We start from the raw sequence: 19,908 nt of genomic DNA on the forward strand, positions 1-19,908 counted from the left end.
GTCTGATCTCCCTGAGGTTGTACAGGGCAAATCGACATGACCGAGCTATCGAGGCAACATGAACCTTACAGGTTAGCTTCAGTTGTGTGGTTCAATCTGTGGTTGCATAGAGAGACTGGCTGGGATGACAAGGAGCTCAGCCTATTATATCAGGAGGAAGGTAGTTTTCACTGTATGCATTTATAACTTGGGGTAGTTACTAGTTTTCTTATTTTTATGTGCAAATAGACATTGAGGTACTAACTGGACCTGGAGTTGAGATTGTTCTATCGACTGCTGTTTCCAAGGTCAAGAATGACCTTTGACCCAACATGGATGAGAAGTTTAAACACTCAGAAATGATAATTTGTACATTTACATTTCAAGGACAAGTAAAGTCTAAGACTCAGGGCTGACTTGTTTTTAAAGGTCATAAAATGAGTTCCTAACCTGCCCTTCTTAATGGTTTCTCTGCCCAGCAGAGGCCCGAGAACAGGATCCAGCGTTTCCTCCAGGTTCTCTATCAGAACCACGTCACCTTCAGCCAGCGCTCTCTCTACAGCATCCAGGTACCTTTCAGAGTGAAACATAAGAATCCTTCTGTTAGAATCTTCTCCATATAAACAACATGTACACATTTCATCTGAAAGCCTCTTACCCTCTCTGTCCGATGCGGATCACACGCAGGCCTTCTCCGTATTTGTTCTTGATCCACTTGACGCCCTGCAGCTGGGGGTCCACCATGAGGGGCCAGCGCTGGCAGGAAGTGAGAATGGTGGCGTTCTCAGAGGACATCCTGTCAGCGGGCAGACCCTCGTTCTGCCATGCCGCAATGTCTGCATCGTCTGTCAGCATGGTCAGAGGGTCCAGGTCAGGGGTCACCGGGATGGGAACCTGACAGATGATGACAGGCGGTATGTATGAATAATTTTGAGTTATATAGAACACATTCTTACGCAGATACAGAAGGGAGTGTAAAACTGGAATTATACTTGACACAAGCAGTCATAGTGGTGATTATGCATCTGAATTTACCCACTGAAAACACCACTGAAACACTAGATACAGATATCAGGAGTGATCAGGGAGTATTTAGTTGTTGTGTACACCCACATTAATTGTGTTTACATTCTCTCAGTCACTGTGATGAACAGCAGCAAACACTGGATGTAGCTGCTGAAGGGGAGAAGATGAATGAACAGTTTCTTGAATGGATTCATGTTGTCATCTTTCTCAATACCTCTAACAGCATCAGAAACCTGCAGCTCATGGTGACTAATCACAAAACACAGTTGTATCTTTGTTCTTGTGTATTTTCAGCTGCTGGTTAGTCACAAATTTGGTCCCATAACGAATATTTCTGTCAACTTGATACTGATACAGGTTTTAATGATTGTTTTTAAAGCACTGAACGGACGGGCCCCCTCCCATATCACAGACCTGATGTTTTTGACTCTTTTGTGATTGATCTCATCAGGTTGTTGGCTTTGTACAGCACTTTGGTCAGCTGCAGCGGTTTTTAAATGTGCTTTAAAAATAAATTAAATAAAAATGTTTCTAGCAGTAGGCCAGTCTTACACCTGTTTAATGAAAACCTTGTTCCTTAAAAGTTGAAATTCATTGGGCAGTGCGACAACTCCATTGATAAAAACAGTAACTTTACCTCATAGACTGCAGGAGTTGCTGGTCTATTGCTGCCTCGATTGGTTAGTTAAATTAGCCCTGTTTACACTGCCCGTTCAAGGCGGGATTATTACGTCTTGTCTTCTATGTAAAACTCACGGAGGTGGAATGGTGGAGCAAAGTCCTCTGAGCCGGCATCGGAGGTAGTAACAGAGGTGTAAACAGCATCAGTGTGAACAGCATCAGTGTGAACAGCGGAGCCGTCAGTGCGGAACAGCGCTGTGTGTGTGCACCTCGCGCACGTTTTGCTTCCACAGTGTAAAAACACACACTGGAGCCACTGTATGCTGGTGTTGCATGAGCCAATGCTCGTTACAGCGCTGTGGCAGAAGTGCAATGTAAGAGGTGTTTTTGTTTTCAGGGTTCCTGCACCATTTTTAAAATTTGATGCTTTTTAAGTCCTTAAGAAATATAATTTAAGACAGCCCCACTACCTCTAGCTGCTGCTACGTACCACTGGGGCTTTTGAAGACTTATGTGGGATTCAAAAGCTTTCACCCCATGGTCCCTAACGAGTCCTGTCAGCATAAATTGCACCTTGTGTCGTCGTTTCTTGCTTGTGCCAACCACCTCTGAAACCTCTCTTCTGCCAACCTTTTTTTGCTAAACCTGCATGTCTCCATCTTAGCTCAATTGTATCCAATCACAAATCACAACTGACGACAACGACAGGCTGGCCAACATAAACACGTAAAGCTCGTGGAGTCTCTGAGACATTGCGTTCAAACAACTTAGATTGCTTCTAGACTCTTTGTTACGGTAATGATAGACCACTGCAATTTTTCCATCAGCCTTAAGCGCACCATCTGCAAAATTTACATTAAATTTAAGACATTTTATGATCTTAATTTTAATTTAAGACCTGTTAAGACTTTTTTAGGAGCAGCGAGAACCCTGATTTTATTTTGTTTTAAAGGGTTAGTTTGGATAATATCTATGTAACACACAACAACACAAACAAACTAATCAGTCAGTGCAGCAGTAGACATGAAACTTGTGGGTTCTGAGAGGTAAATGTTTTTGTCAATGGAGTCTGGTGGCTGTACAGAAAAAAATGCAGCAGCTGTTTCTGGTTTAATAGGGAGCATTTTTTCCTCCTAAACAAAAAGGTCTATCTCTGCAGGGATCCTTTCTGTAATGTTGTCAGACACTTAGAATTACAATCTGAGTCAGTGGAGTCTGTCAATTTGAAAGCAAAATATGTTCAATAGGTCCCCTTTGAAGCCACCCACCTGCAGCTGACTGAGATACGGCCTCCAGGTGTTGTCCATGAGCTGCAGCCTGTAGCGTTTGGTGAAGTATCCCAGGTAGGAGATGAAGGCGGTGATGAGGAGGACGTCCCCGCACAGAGTCCTCTCCTGTTTCTTGAAGTTTTCCACAGCCTCGGCCCAGCGGACATTCTCTGACGCCAAACCTCCAACCTAAAAAAACAGACACTGAAGATTACATCATTCCTACAGCACACAGTGTACCCTCCATGGGCACTGTGTAAAATAACATCTAAATTAATCCACAGCTGCCATCGTCCATGCACCATCAGGAAATCTCCAGTCCAACAAAGCCCTGCTACCTTCAAGTCCTGTTTTATTACAGTTTCGTATCCTTTATCACCTCTTTGCTCAGGTACAACCACTCTTTACTGCAGCCATGATCAAATCTCCCTTTAGGGATAAATAAAGTTCACCTCAACATCTAATCTCTTCCAAACTTTAGAGGCCACATACTTTGATCCACACTGTAACTTTTCAGCATACAACACGGCAGCACAGTGAACCTAAGCAGGTTGACTGCATTTGCATTGATATTAGTGACTGCAGAAGCTCTCGTCCGTTTGTTGCTCCTGTCAGGCCTTTTCAAATCCTCCCCTGAATAATTCACATTAACATACTAACAGTGTCAACACTCATCTTTTTGTTGTGCTGGTGTCAGCAGGAGATTTACACACATTTACACAGCGGCAGATGATGGTGGGACTTATGTATATTTGATGTGTGTGTGTGTGTGTAAACACATGAATCGTGCCTGTAAGAAAGAGACAACCTCGCTAACAAGCAGAAATAATAGTTTTGTGTGTGTATATGCGTATAGATACGAGACTGTAAAGAAGATGTAGGATCCTCTCTCTTTCAAAGAGTAGCCTATATGGAAGTATCTCAATCCTGCATTCTCTCTGATGGCCAGCAGGGGGCGATTACATAGAAGCCTATGAGAAAATGGTCCTCCCTCTCTCTTGAGTTATTCCCTCACTAAACATTTCCCTAATGAGTTTATATTCTCAATCTCTAGTTTCAAGTCTTCTTCAACACAGCATGTTGTTCATTTAGTCACTGATGCTCCCATTTAGAGTCACACAGACACTAAAAACTTACTCCTCTCCAGCTCCACCCTCTAATATAAACGTGCACCTCTGGCTCCCCCAAAACAAGATGGCTGCAGTCAAAACACCAAAAACGTCAAAAAAAACAAACAATGATGGGTTTCACAGTGCCTACGCCCCCTTCGTTTATACAGTTTATTTGATACATGCAGGTTTCTGCACCAGAGGTCTACAGCAGACCTACTTTCTGTTTCTGGTTCTGTCACACAAAATATCTATTTATCTTCCTGATCAGACTCATACTAGAAGTTCAGAAATCATTCTCACTTCTTGTGTTTATGTACCGTATTGGTCTGAATATAAGACTGATTCTATAATCTTGTACATTGAAATGTAGAACCTGTACGCTGGGACGTGGATTTCCAGGAAGGCAAGTGTTCTGTTTGAACTACGCTTGTAGTCCGAGTAATATTGACCAATCACGTATCAGCAGGCTGCGGCGTATGCAGAAAAAACAGTCCGTGAGGAGAGCAAAAGCAGGCGGAACGTAATCCTCCATAATAACATCCCAGCTCCCATCAGCCTCATCTGACGACGATTTAGCTTCTTATTCATCTCTATAAACACACATCTGCATGCTAACAGCTAACAGCTATGCTGTGTCATGAAAGTCGTTCAGCGTTCAGATTTCCCAACTTCATCAGATCGATCCGACCTCCGTTCAACAAAGGAGCATTTTAAATTCTTCTCCTCTTGAGGACAGACCTGACAAAGCTTGAATTTTTACTTCTTACAAATCTGCATCATGATGTTGAAATTTGGGCGAAGGTAAGACCCGTTAATAACAAGTCAATCACAAGAGAACGGTTTCTCTTTCTGTAACAATGCAGCACACGGAAAAAGGAAGTCTTGACGGGAAATCGATTATCGCTTACCGCCTGGCACGTTCACCGGTGTCCCCAGAGGATATATCGTCTCAGACTATAGCCGATGGGATCCCAGATTGCTGATTATAAGACACCCCCTCCCTTAAATATTAAATATTTGAATTTACCTTGTAAATAAAACCATGTTTTCAACATCTTTTAGATTCAATTGTCACATTTATATTAAATAAAATGATTTTCAACATTTCAATAAATCATTCACCATGAAGAGAAGTGAGGTCTGTTTAAAGAGCAGTCTGAAACAGCTGGATGACAGCTCTGCTAACAGGCAGACTGTCATTCTGTTCTTCAGTAACACACTCACACACTCTCCTGTCAGTCTCTTGAAGTGGCTGCTTTGAGGACCATGGTACGACTTTCTCTGTTAGCATCCGTTAGCCAAGACTGTTAGCATTTTTAAGACGATCTTCTTCGGACATTACCCTCTGTGACACCTTATTTCTCTGCCGCTTGACAGTTGTTTACTGACTCTGCTGCATTGATAACCATTATCTTATAATCAGCATCATAACTCCGCCTCAGTTGTTGGGTTAACTCGGCCGACTTTTGAGCCAATTTGTTCCAGACAATCACCGTGTCTCTCCGTCTTTCGTCCCCCTGGCTCTGTAGCTGTGAGTGACGGCTGGCCTCAGTTTTTCATTGGCTTTACAGACATTTAAAAGTTTAGACTCCGATTATAAGACGGCCCACTATTTCAGATGTATGTCAAAGAAAAAAAACAATGGCTTATATTCGGATCAATACGGTATAAATGAAACATAGTAAGAAGCAAGAAACTAACATATATTAAAGCATGATTTAAACACTAGGTTAAAAAACACTCTAAAGCCATACCAGTGGCTCTGTGAGGCTCAAGTTAGCCTGTTAGCTTGTAGGAATCCCAAATTAGCCCTGAAGTTATTTGGTGATAAACAAGGTGACATTTTAATTTTAATGATGGTGCTGGAGAAGAAGTAAGAGATCAGTAAATCTTATCCTGGTGGACACGAGAATGTGGGGCCACATTTCTTGGCAATCCTTTCAAATTTTTTTTAAAACTTCATTATCTTACTTAGGATGCATCTTAGCGTAACTATCTGGCCTGAATGCAATGTCTGTTAATATCCAAAAGTATTTATATTTTTACACCTCCCCTACACACGTGTACAGCATGTTCATCCTGGAAAGAGACAGTTACTCACAAGCAGGGATAAAATAGTTTGAAGTACTAAAATGTGTATAAAAACATTTTGTACACATCTGTTTCTATCTGAGGGAAGGAGGCAGTGAAATATTTGTGTGTGTGTGTGTGTGTGTGTGTGTGTGTGTAGCTGATGTGACCCCTCTGCTGCCCTCCTCACCAGACGGTTGGCCAGGGAAATGGTGCGCGCCGTTGATTCTGCTTCCTGTTGGCACTTGAGCTTGTCGGCGGTGGCTTTCTCAAACTTGGCTGTCAACTTGGCCAGGTTCTCATTAAGGTGCTGATAGCCCACACACACACACAAAATGACACACAGAGAGAAATAGAGGAACATTGGCACTTGTTAAAATACAGCATGGTCATAAAGAATCTTCAAAGAGAAGAACAAAGACAGCTGAAGTCTGCGGCTGAAAGAGACTTGAGAGTGAGTGAAAAGTTGGGTAAAAGTTGTCATTCCCTCACTATGGATTTATTTGGCATATGGAAGCAATTAGCACAAGGACAAACAGGATTAATCGGTGGAGAGGCACACAGGTTCAGTAGATTAGTTTGAGGATTGCTAATTCCCCTTGGCTCCGAACCCCTCTCTGCTCAGGCGATCTGACTGAGGGCTGAAAAATGACAGCGAGAAGTCATGCTGGATCTTATTAAGAGTCGTCACTCTGCACTCTGCAGGGTTTGATGTAAGCATGCGCCGCCGCAGCGTCCCGAGCACCGCGCTCTGCTGGGGCTCTCTGCCGCTCTGATGTGCTGAATGTCAAACGCCACTGAGAAACAATTATTTACAGCTGCTTTTATCAATAGGGTTTTTAGGGTTGATGGATTTGGGTTTAGATTAATGAACAGTAAAAGCCTTTAATAGCACTTACACCAGCGCTGTATTGATGAAAGGCTGGTGGTTTATCACTACTGGCAGAGCTCATGCATCAACTGTCACTCACGCCTTGATAAAATTATTCATATCCTCGATTTTTGATTCTGCTTATAGCCTCTGGTTGTTGTTTTTATTTTGTTTCTGCAGCTTCACATTCTTATTATGCTGCATATCTTCAGGGTTTGATAAAGTTGCTGCGCCAAAGTGATGTCTCTGAAATCTTTCATGTCGAGGTGCTGGGATTTCTGGCATTCACAACCAATTTCTCAGCCCACATTTTGTTTTGTACAAAGTCAGCCCAACCTCTAAAGTTTTAACACACTTTAATGTTTGTGTCTTCACTTTTCTGCTTCAAAGAACGACTAAAAAAACAAGAACAGTAAGTCCTGTCTTTAATAAAATGACGGCATTTATCCTCTGGATTTAAGATATTGAAATAGCTTTCTTTTTCAGTTGGCATATAGCAAATAAACTTTTCATTTCCTGTGTCATTACTCCAAAGCGATGGCTTACATTGATCTTGCTTTTGATGGCAGAGAGCTTCTCCTGAGCAGCAGCCAGCTCTGCGTTGGCCTTGCTCAGAGCCTGACGCTTTGGCTCCACCTCGCAGTAAACCTCGTAGAACTTGACGATATTTAAAACCCAGGAGCACAGGCCGGCCGCCGCGTTCGACTTGGAGGCCACCAGATCAGGCTGGAAGTCTGGATCCTGGAACAGATTCAAACAATGAACAAACAAGTCTGCAAATGCAAAACAGCACTACACAAACATGTCATCAGGGCTCTGAAATGTAACTGCCGTATTATCTTACAAAGACAAAACAGCTGGTGCTCAATCACAGAGGGACGACTCAAAGTAGGCTAAGTATCTAAGCTTATCACTGTAGTTGAATTCAGACAAGAGGCTATGTTAGCTAAACAAAAGTAATAAGATTAATGTTTTATACTAGTTTATAAGTTGTGCTGCTTGAGTTCCCTGCAGAACAAAACACAGTAGTATTTAGTTTGACAGAAGTGAGATCGGCACAGAGGACAGCCGACTCAAAGCTAGCTGAAGCAAACTAGCTACATTAGAAGCTAACTGGTTAGATAACTTAAAAATATCCTGTTTCCTGTAATTGAAAATATCGGTTTTAAAAATTCAGTTTGTTAATTCACATAAATAAGCTAGCTAAATCTCATCATAATCGAGACAAAACTGGAAAAGTAACACTGACATAACTGGTATCAGTAGCCTAGCTTAATAAAACAGCAGTAGCTGCCAACTTAGCTCATCCATCAAGCGGAATTCAAACAATAGGTCCTGTTTGTAAAAGTAATATTTTCAAATGTTATAAAGTATAGATCATTATACTGGACCATTTCATATTGCTAAATGTTGCTGCTATTACCCATATATGTCACTTTATCTCATACCATGTCACTCTTGTATACCAGTTGTATATAGCTCTTATTTTGTTTGTACTTGCCTTTGTGCTGTTGCAACAACCGAATTTGCCCCCTGGTGATCAAAATGAGTGCTATCTTATCTTATCGATTTTTATCCAGGATATTAACTTGTAGAAACATTAAAGAAAGCTTAGCACAGTCTGTTTGCACCTTAGCTACTTCATTTTAGCTGCTCATTAGCTTGTAGCTAGTTTAAACTGTATGTAACTTTTGTTTAACAGCGGTTGTTTAACCGTAGCTACAGATGAGAAATACATCATAATGGTTAATGACACAACATTTGGTTGAAGAAACAGTAAAGTAACTCCGTCAGTGTCACAGTGATATTTATCCAAAGCTTGCAAACATTAGCTAACACTAGCTGCCTAAGCTACTGCTCACACACCAAGTGAAACTGCAGCTTTTCTTTTGCAAGAGAAAGTTTATGTCATTTGTTCTTTAAAAGGAAACTTAATGTATCGTCCAAAGGCAGGTCTTAAAAGATCTGTGTTAATGGCTGTATGCAAGTTAATCTTTCACAGTTAGCTTGTTAACCAGCCGACAAACCATAAAGCTTAATGTTATAGTCACTAACACATTAAACTGTGGTGTGCTCTCTTCATCAACATGATCTAAAATTTGTTTTTGCATATTAAAGGTCTTTTATGAGACAGAACTCAGTCTGTGTGGTGTACACGGTGAATCTAGAGTGAGTTTGGGCTTCCTGCTGCACAGACTAACTTGGTATTCGCTCCGTTGAACTTAATAATCAGGGCGGCTGTTAATTTGTAACACCTCATTAGCTTGTTGATTTCTCTGGCTGTCATCTTGATGTTGACAGCCATAATGTGCCACTGTCATTGTAGTCACGCCCCTGCTAAATTTATGAGTTATTAAGTGAGCTCGCGAAGCGGCAGACGCCGCACACTGTGCACCGTTAGTGTTGACTTTAATGAATTAGGGCCAATTGAAACACTCACCTGCAGGTAAGGCTGAATAGCCTTAAGGCAGGCCTCAGGGATGTTCTCTTTGTTGAAATTTATCAGAGAGTCCAGGAACGCATCCACTTTGGCCATCATCACCTTTGCAGCCTTCCAGCTGCGATCCTTTGGGACCCTGCCTCCGGGTGCTGTCAGGACCATGACGGCCGCTGTGACGTTGGTCACCGCTGCCACCGGAGAGCCAAACGACTTCAGCTCTGTCAGGTTGTTCTGAATTAGGAGAGAATAATGGGAGGGAAATGAAAGAGCAATGATTTAATTGAGTTTGAACAAGTGCGTATCTCTGTGGTCTGCTGGGGGAGAAAGAGAGAGAAAAAGTAAAGGCTGAGAATAAAGGAAGAAGAACCTGTGCTGACTTTGAGAAGACAACAGAGAATTCTAATTAGGGCATCTTTAGAGAGCTCTAAGCTGTGATTGAACTGTCGGTTCTGCTTGTTTGAACAGAGAGCACCTTTTAAACACAGAGGCTGTTTTTGAAAATCCCCACAGGCTGCTCATAAACCTACACGGGATGCGAGGATGAAGTTAAATGCCCGCAGAACAAAAACAGGACATTATTTTAGCAAAGACTCGGCTAAATCCTGTGATTCAATAATCTTCTATACAGTTCAAGGCCTGTGCGGACATGACTTATTCCACTGAAGCTGGGGAAACTAAATCAAACAACAAGAGAAGAACACAACAGCTCTTGGAAAAGAAGAAATCTGAGAAAGAGGAGAATGACGGATTAAATCAATAAGACACAGCGAGGAATGAGACAGTAACCGACCTTATTGAGAGTATTAAGGGCGACCTGAGCAGCGAGCAGAGCCGGTTCGGCCTTGGTTAAGTCCTCCTCGCAGTCTCTCTGTTTGCCGCTGACCACCACAGCGATGGCCGCCACCTTTTGCTCTTCCTCATCAGCTACTGCCTTCTCCTTGGACACCTTCTCAGTTTCTATCCCGACCACCTGGGGACAGCACACAGGATTAGTTTTCACAACAATGATACAATGCAAAATACAACCTGCTGAACAATTGATCTAGTGTTTAAACTGTGAAGAAGAAATAAAAGTGGAATTACTAGTATATAAGACATGATACGAAGCGATGTGATGCTGTGTGATGAGAAACGATACAAAGCGATGCGATACAAAGCGATGCGATACGATGCAAAGCGATGCGATACAAAGCGATGCAAAGCAAAGCAATGTGATACAAAGCAAAGCGATATGAAGCGAAACGATACAAATGCGATGCAAAACATTACGAAGTGATACAAAGCGATGCGATACGAGGCAATGCGATACAAAGCGATGCGATACGAAACGATGCGATACGAAGCGATGCGATGCGATACGAAGCGATGCGATACGAAGCGATGCGATGCGAAGCGATGCAAAGTTGTTCTTTTATGCCTTTATTTACAGAAAGAGGACAGTTGATGTGTCGGGAACGGGAAGAAAGAGTAGGGATGACGCATGACGATGATGCAGCGAGGGGCAGGGGGTGGGAGTCGAGCCCGGGGCCGCTGCATTGAGGACTGAGCCTTTGTATATGGGAGGTGAGATTAAACTGTTGAGCAATTTATTGGCATTACGGCTGCAAATAAGGATTATTTTGTAATCAATCTGCTGAATTATATTTACAATAATACATTATTTATATTAATACCAAATTGCTCAACATGATTTCTCAGAGCCAAAATGCCAAATGTTGAAAATGCTCCTTTTGTCAAACCAAAAATTCAATCCCAAAACCTGCAATTTCGGATGCTTCAAACAATCAAATGTTCGAAATATCAGCTTGAAAAAGATTTATCAATGATCAAATATTTGGTATTTATTTTCCTTTCTATTGATTAATCTATAAATCGTGGCAGCTTTATTTGACAAACAGGAAAGACAGAATGTTGTCCCCCTGACCTCCCTGCGATTGATCTGTTGCAGTCAAACAGAAGATAAGACATATATAAAAAGATCAGAGTCCAGCGACTTCTTACACTGTGATTAGCATCTATGTCACCAGTAACTGGACTGTCGTCCTGAGAGTGAAGCTCAGGGTCACTGCTTAAAAGCTCAGAGACGGATAGCTCAACACCTAATCTAACAAAGAGACACAGTGAGTCATGTAACAGTGATATATTTCTCTGCACATCATAAGAGCACATGTTCTTGCCTGGATCAGCTTGTCAGCGTCCTCGTTCTTCTGCTTCAGTTCCACTTCCTGAGCAGCCAGCTTGGCCTTGAGGTCATCCACCTATCAGAGGAGGAGACAGGGGGGGTCAGGAGGTCATGTGACTGCAGATCTGGATGAATGAACTGTACATCATATTCACTGGACAAGAACAAAAAGACTCTCCCAACTCAAATTCCATATATATGTATTTAAATGTAGACCACAGTGTAGATGTATGAATCTAGTCTTAATTCAAATGTAAAGGAAACCTGTGGACTTTTATTTGAACATCGGGGATGGAAAGTAAACTACTCTTATTTTTTTAGCATATCCAGTTTAAGCTTCGTTACACTAAATAAGTTTGGCTGGAAAAATACCAGCTGCAGGAGGCTCCCTTTGTAGGTTCTTTTTGTCGGTGTTGTTACGGTTAGGAGTCCTTCAGTGTTTATTGTTGTTCGGATTTTACAGGGAGCTGAATTATCAACAGAGACCTCCTTTTCTCAGAGAAAAAGCACCTGGTGATAAACACAGGTAAAGATGCTGAATAAAGCCTTGTCAGGTTAAAAAACAGTGTTTCTCAGAGGTTGTTAGGTTGTTGGTTTGTTGGGTAGTTTTGGGGAATGTGGACCTATCTGCCTCTAACTTTAGCTCAGCTTTTTTCTCTGACAGTTTAGACCCAGAAGACTGGTTAAGAGATGATGATTTATAACACTTAGAGAGGAGTCTGCAGGAGATATTTTATTGACCAGTAATCCACTTTAGAGCCAGCGTGCATGGTAAAATACTTTGAGGGGAATTCACTAAGAATGAATTGCAGCCGCTGATAACTCCATAAATTGCGCATCATTTGCCCCCGCTATCTGCCCCCGTCTAAAGGTCTGATTCACAAAGCTGATATTCAAGCGCAAACACGACCACAAAGTTTCACAGCTCGTGCAGTCTGCTCTTGTTTTGTGTCTGATTGTGGAGAGAAGCTGTCTGCACCTCCTCTCTGCTCTCAGGCATTCACTGAGCCTCACACTGACGGAGCTCAGCTCCACCCACAGATCTATGATGAGCAGGGAGAGGAGGAGGCAGTTCTTTAACAGTTTAATGTAAAGTCCGGACTCGACAGGTGTCTGCTAGTTTCACTCTCTGAATGGCTGTGCATTAGCAGCTCGTCCAGATATAACAATCTCGTCATACATAACGGCTTCAGACCGTCTCCACACGTGGACAAAGTGTGCCCGTGTGCCTGGGTTGAGCCCCGCACAGCCCCGGACCGATTGATCTCGATTAAAATAATTATTAAATATTATTAAATGTTTTTACAGACAAATACATTCTTTGAGCACACAAAAGGTGGACTTGTCGTCATGATCAATGTAAACTCAGAGTGTGACAGCCCTTATAATACTGCGCTGCAGTTCACACCAGCTCTCTGCAGACGGTAATATTCTCACTGTAAGTGCGCGCTGCTGTTAGCGCTGCTGTTTGTGAATTAGACACTTTTTGCTACGAGGCTCATTTACATAGAAAGGGACTGTCTGCATAATGACTAATTTAAATACAAACAGCACCGGAGCACAGAGACACTGTTTGCTCTGCAGCGCACTCTGGGGTGCATTTAACCCTCTGCGTGTGCTTCAGGAATTAAGTCTTTTTGTCACATTTGTGCAGGTTTAGCAGGCGCAAAAGCTGCGCAATCCTTTAGTGAATTAGGTCCTCAGTGTGATATTGGCATTTGGAGTGATGCTAAAATAACAGAAAACAAATAATAAATGCTCAAATTCAACAGCCAAATACAATATGACTTACTGAAGTCTGCGTGTTGTTCAGCCCTATTTAGGTTAAAGATAAAACCCACAAAGTTTGTCCAGTCTGCATAAGACGAGAGGGAAGAGAAGAACACACGCAATAATATCAGGGGGGTTGTCAATACAGCACACAGCTGCAGTTATCTATTTGTGTGTCATTAAATGGTATGAGTAGCAATCAGTGTGTATATCATGGGCGCTAATGAATCTATCACTATCACCTAATTGAATCTCTGAGCGGGTTTGAAGGACTGATCGTTTGTTTTGTTGTTTGTATCCTCGTTGGATCTTATTGGTAATACAATCGAGCTCGATGGCAATTTAATTGAAACCTAAACGTCTCCTCAATACTTCAATGCAGTAAAGAGGATTCTGCGGCTTAGAACAGGCGCACAAATCAGCCTCACAAAGGGCCTAAACCTTTACTGGTAACATTTCGTGCCCTGCAGGATTGAGCCATGGACCAAGCTGTGACCTTTAGTCTGATAGTAGGAAAAAATCAGATTCTGTCCAAGTAGATAAAGGGGCAGGAAAAGATGAATGGTGTGCATATCTGAGGAAAAAAATAAAAGCTTTTGGATCAAGAGCAGCTATCAGCGCGCACACACACACACACACACACACAAACGCACAGAGCAAAGGCGGTCGTAAAGAGAAATTAAAGCTGTTACAAACTCCTCATAACTCCCCGACAAACAGGGCTCTGCGTTAGCGTCCGACTCCATCAAAATGTTGCACTGGGGAAATAAAAACAGACGGTTTTTCATGCTTGTCTTTCAGCTAATTAACAAACAGGAAGGAAGTCTGCCTGGGGGGGAAGACGGCCCCTTTCGGGTTGCGACGATTCCTTGCAAAGGATTCGGTCGAACATCAGACGAGCACCAAGTGAGCCATCAACATGATGAATAGGCAGGGGGGGAGAAGGGGTGGGGGGAGGGGGGAGAGAGGGAGAGAAGGACAAACTAATTGGTGGGAGACATGGATGATATTGAATACATCTGAGCGGCCTCGGTGTTTATCTGCTGCAGGAAAACATGTCTGTGTTCCTGCCTGTCTTTATAAAGCAGCCCACTCTCTCCTTCCTGCTGCTGCACATACAGATTAAAACTATTGTTTCTTAAAGCTCAGATTCTACTCTAAAGAAAGAGACTTTACACACATTCAGACACGTGTGTAAAGGCTTACACACCCGTGGTGACTAAATATGGCTTCATTCATGCAACAAAGAGACATCTGGATATGTGTGTTTATGTTTGCACTTATTTTCCTGTAAGAGAAACCTGACATTTTTCTTTCTCTATGCAAAGAGTCTGACTTCTTTGGGTTAGAGATTAGGCTGGGACTATTACATTTAATCTTGTATGAATGACTGAACTGCTACAACTATTTATACTACCATAACTACCTGCACTACTACTAGTGGTAAGACCTGTTTATTTGTACCACTCACAATGCTTTTGTGATAAGACTTTTATCATACAACTATTACTACAATTGCCCTCTTATAGATGCCGATTGTCTCTTTTCCCATTGCCAGTGAATTATCCTCCTGTCGGTCTCTTTTCTGCTGCATCACTGTCTGACGTCACAAACATGCTGGAGACAGGGTTAGTAACCAGTGAAGATGTTACAGTGGTTAGGTCTTTATTGTATCTATTACTCATTCAGTCTGTTTATCAAACTCGGCGGCGACAAATTTGGAACGATGTTCGAGCGCTGCATGGACGGACACGGGCGGAATTTTTAGCTGAGATGACGAGGAGTCGCAGAAGTTACCGACGGAGCATAGCATCGTGTCCGAAAGGGGGCGGAGATTAGCGTGTCGACACAGGTTTTGTGTTCCCATCAATGCCGATCGGAGCAGAGGCGATAATTACCCGGGTCTACTGCAGAGTCATGCCCACTAAGCAAAAAACTAGTAAATAAGTACGAGTATAACTACAGTTTTTCCCCCCCAGTGTTTACTAGAACCGCACCCTATATTACTACTATTAGTTTACTGAGACTAATTCTATTACGACTACTATAACTACTCTCTGCTACTCTGCTGCTACTACTACCCATAGATTCTATCTACTTGTACCGTTGCTATTTCCGCTATACTACTAATATTGCAAGTACTACTTATATCATACATCTGCTACTAGAAGTATTTATACTATAACTGCCACAACTACTTCATTTAGTACTACTACTATGACTATTACTACTACTACTGCTTCAACTACTTCAACCTATACTACAATTTCCATTAGACATACCAGTATCAAGGCACATTTGTGTGTCCCTCAAGGGGCATTTAAGATGGGTGAGTCCTGCTGAATCCACACACACACACACACACACACACACACACACACACACACACAAAGATACACTATTCAAGACTACAGCATCAAAGGTAGGACTAGGACCTGCACAAAATTGATGAGGAAAAAAACATGGAGTTAATGTGTCCTCAGGAGAGCAGATGAGTCATACACTTAAACTGCATCTCCTACAGACCCCCCCCCCCCCCCCAACAACACACACACACACACACACACACACAGAGACACACACACACACACACACACACACACACACACACAGTGGTTTAACCCTGGTTGTTTATCATGACCACAGCAGCCCCCGGTGTGCCACACATTCTCTTGCTGTGAATGTTAAATAACAGCACTTATAGCCTCAGTGTCGCTGCACTAACACGCACTAACACACACACACACACACACACACACACACACACACACACACACACACAAACACACACACACACGCACGCTGCATTAATGCTGTCTTGCTGCTGTAAAGGCTGTGCTCTCTAATTAGGGGCCTCCTCTATTACCATACAGACCCTATACGTGTGTGTGCGTAAACGTAGATGGAGAAACAAAAACACAGCACACACACTGATGTCACATGTATGTGAGGAGTGTTTATGCATGTGTGTGCAGGTGAGAGTGTGTGGGCATGTTTATGTAAAGCTGTGGATCTGTGCGGTATGTCAGGGTGAAATGATGTGTGTGTGTGTGTGTGCGTGTGTGTGTGTGTGTGTGTGTAGTGGATCCTCTATAATTAGAGCTGCTTCACACACAGACCTGCTGCTGCATTATTCATACAGAGCTGTTTTCAGTGAAGGTGTGGAGCTGGGAAACATCAGGACAAATGGATCCAGGTGTTCACAGTCAAGACGGAAACTTTTATAAGAACATTTAGAAATGATAAAATAAAGAGAGGACGAAAAGTCAGATTGTTTTCTGCTTACGTTAGTGTGACAGCATGATACCACTGCCACAACTAATATTACTTAATAACTACTGTATTAGAAATGCTACAACAACTAAACGACTGCAACTACTATTATCATTACAAGTACTTTATAAGTAACACCAAAACTCCCCCAACTACTAGTACTTCTAATATAGCTCCTACTATATAGCCGGATTTGTCAACAGAGCTGGCAATCATGAGGTCACACCCCCTTTTTATCGCATCAGGTAACTAATTAAAAGTAAACTTGTGAGAAAAATGAACACTGTGACATAAATCAGCATGATAAGAACTAACTATAATGACAGAAACCATGTTTGAGAAAAATGTATTTGACGTGTATTTTGATTTTATAGTTTGACTCATGTCCCATCTGTTAACATGGAGGAGGCTGCTTTATGAGCTATACTGCAGCCAGTCAGCAGGGGGCGACAGAGAGAATTTGGCTTCGCTTTAAGCGAGCTGTCATCTTTTTATACAGTCTACATATAAACAAAGAGATAATAAGCCAAGAAGAATCTCACAAACCAGGGATAGAAAAAGAGTCAGATAAAAGAGAATATTAAAACAGTGCAGTGTGTTGGTGACATTACAGAGCTGTAACATGCAACATATCTTTTTGTCAGTCAGGACAGAGAATCTATAAAATGATGAGAAGACTTAATGGAAGAAAATAAAAAAATCAGACATTGAGCTGTTTAAAGTTTGATCTTAGCGACAGTAAAGAGTTAAACGTCACTGATTCACTGATGAAATCTGGCAACTGTTCATGTAATTCTTTGTATTTAATATTCAACATTTAAAAATGGATTTGACGGCTTGTTTGAAGAAGGTAAGATGAGGATGTTGTCTTCAGTTGGAGATACAGTGTTAAAGGAGGGACACAAACATACAGTATAAATCCAGGCGAGGATGTACAGTATATAGATTATTTCCTGAATTCCTGTTTGTAGTTGTAGTAGCAGTAGCATAAGTAAGAGTAGGACCTGTTTCAAACACTGTTGTCACTTTGGCATGGAGGTGTAAAGCATTATGAATGCAGAGCTTATAAAACATTATGCTCACCACTTCTAATACTAATACTACAAACACTTAGAGGTCATTATGCAACAGTATAAACATAGTTTTATAAATCCTCATTGTATCATACTGTCTTAGGGATGTGCTTTTAATGCATTATAGACATGGCCTTCATAGAAAGTGTAACCACACTGAATAAAATATATATATAATAAACATTTTCCTCCCAAAACAAGATGTCGACCATCAGAGTAACAGCTGACAGCTACAGTGAAAAACAATGCCAACCAATGGAAACCAATTTACACCTGTGCTGTCAGGTAAGAGGCATTCATTACCTGCTGTGAGAGGAAACCAGCTGCACTCAGGGTCATAATGAACGGAGAGGGAATGACTGAATTAAAGGACAGTGTTGGCTTCTTCTAACCTGCGACTTATTCTCGTAGTTATGGTCATTTCTGATAATGAGTCACGGTAACTTTACATCAGCTGCACAGGAAACACAGACACAGGCATATTTGTCTCTACACACAATAAGTAGAGAGCAACCCACAGCTTCACACACGACATGAAATGACAGGTGTAAAGCAAGTTTGGTTAGCCATGAGGTCTCCAGTTAGCAAAGATAAAGCAGGGGCAGTGGTGGGCCGAACCCTGATTTGTTTTTCATAGTTCAAAGTGTGCTTGAAATGTGTCTGAATTCAACTTCTTGTTCAGTACACTACTGTAAATATATTTATATCTAGAATAATGAATATGGTTATTTTGGGGCAGAGCAGGGAGTTCTAGCACTAGAGGTATTGCTGGCCTTTCGTTGAAGCACAAAGCTTCAATTGGGTGATAACTTTGAGTGACCGTATCATCAGCCAGTGTGACAGAACACTCCAGGGGCCGTGCAGTGTATTGGAGCTCGTCCCCGGTGATGTCATCAACTTTGAGCTTGGGCCTTTCGCAGGTTGTGAGTGAGTAAGCTGCGACCTGAATGAAAACCCGATGGCCGCCGCATTCCCGACAACTGCCCATCTACTTTGTGTGACTGTTTAAAGGCGACAGTTTGGAGAGAATTCGATGCACTGCAAATATTCTGGCTTTATTCAATGCCATGCCAGAGTCATCACAGCTCAAAGTGGCTCCAGAGGACGCTGTGATGATTCTGTACGGAGAGAGAAAGTTTTAACAATAAGTACCTGGGCGGAGGTGCCTTTGAGCTTCTGCAGGCCGTTCTCCAGCCGCTCCATCTTGGTGGCGAGGTCTCTGCTCTTCTGCCCCAGCAGGCTGCGGTACAGCTTGATCTGCTCCAGGAAAGACTTGGGCGTGGTGTAGTTGTAGCGCCGCTCGTTGGCCAGGTACTCCTTGGACGTGTGGTTGACGCTCATGTGGACGTATGCCATGAATTTACTGACCGACTCCTTCACCTGCGGCTGAGACAGTTAAAAATAATAAATAAATAAATAAATAAATAAATAAATCAAAGAGCCGGTTAGTCGACTTTAAAAGAAGATGACGGAGCAGATTGAACTGTCTCCTGAAGCTCGGGCTGTGAGTTTAATTCTCTTTGCCTCTGGTCATCTTCTGAATTAATATCACACTGGTTGTGTCACGGTGCCTGACATTTTAAATTATATTTTCAGAGTGTGAACATCATTGTAGTGGGTGGCTTCATTCTCATGTGTATAATATTAGAGTATGAGCTGTTCTTACCTCGATGTTCTCCACCTCCTCGAGGAACCTGAAGCTGACAGACTCCAGTGCCTCCTGTGGCCACTCGTGGAACCAGTCGATCGCCGTGCAGTTTACCACCGCGGGGAACTTCCTGCTGCGAACCCTCAGTTTACTCCCCACCGGAGAGAAACACAGAGCCACCTGCAAACACGCACATACACACGAAGGTCAAACAGAATTGAGTGTGAAGTCTGATACGGCAGCGCGATGAGAGTCATTTTCTGTTTGTCTGCGAGTCACAGTCAGACCGAGGAGAGCGAGGCAGGGAACTCCGGCTCTGATTAACACTTCTTCAGGGTCAAGAGGGGGAAAGAAAACTGAGAATTAATTATTTGCAGCTCCATCATTAAGCAAATAAAGCCTCCAGCAGGCATGTGAATTAAAGAGTGTGTTGAGCCGTGGGCTTCGGCAGACTGATTCTCTCTGTCGCTGACTAACAGCTGGCTTGTTGAGAGGCTCGGCCAGATGCTCGACACCATCACTGGAGAAACAAACATGCAGGAGGAACACCCACAGACACTTTAGATCACAATCCA

At 42.4% G+C, this 19,908-nt stretch overlaps 1 protein-coding gene across 1 annotated transcript in view; it reads right to left on the bottom strand.

Moving 5' to 3' along the window:
* Positions 1 to 19,908, bottom strand: part of dnah9 (dynein, axonemal, heavy chain 9) — a 189,618-nt gene that overhangs the window by 61,390 nt on the left and 108,320 nt on the right. Inside the window, exons 53-62 of the mRNA XM_069663994.1 lie at positions 19,352 to 19,513; positions 18,838 to 19,071; positions 11,565 to 11,645; positions 10,178 to 10,357; positions 9,388 to 9,618; positions 7,494 to 7,688; positions 6,267 to 6,386; positions 2,895 to 3,083; positions 638 to 873; positions 430 to 552 (exon numbers count right to left, since the gene is read on the bottom strand). Coding sequence (XP_069520095.1) covers positions 430 to 552; positions 638 to 873; positions 2,895 to 3,083; positions 6,267 to 6,386; positions 7,494 to 7,688; positions 9,388 to 9,618; positions 10,178 to 10,357; positions 11,565 to 11,645; positions 18,838 to 19,071; positions 19,352 to 19,513 — 1,751 coding nt within the window. The remainder of the gene's footprint in view (positions 1 to 429; positions 553 to 637; positions 874 to 2,894; positions 3,084 to 6,266; positions 6,387 to 7,493; positions 7,689 to 9,387; positions 9,619 to 10,177; positions 10,358 to 11,564; positions 11,646 to 18,837; positions 19,072 to 19,351; positions 19,514 to 19,908) is intronic.

This window comes from Semicossyphus pulcher, unplaced genomic scaffold (assembly GCF_022749685.1).
Source record: "Semicossyphus pulcher isolate SPU_LCO1_2020_fin unplaced genomic scaffold, fSemPul1.0.p SCAF_16, whole genome shotgun sequence".
Classification (NCBI taxonomy): domain Eukaryota; kingdom Metazoa; phylum Chordata; class Actinopteri; order Labriformes; family Labridae; genus Semicossyphus; species Semicossyphus pulcher.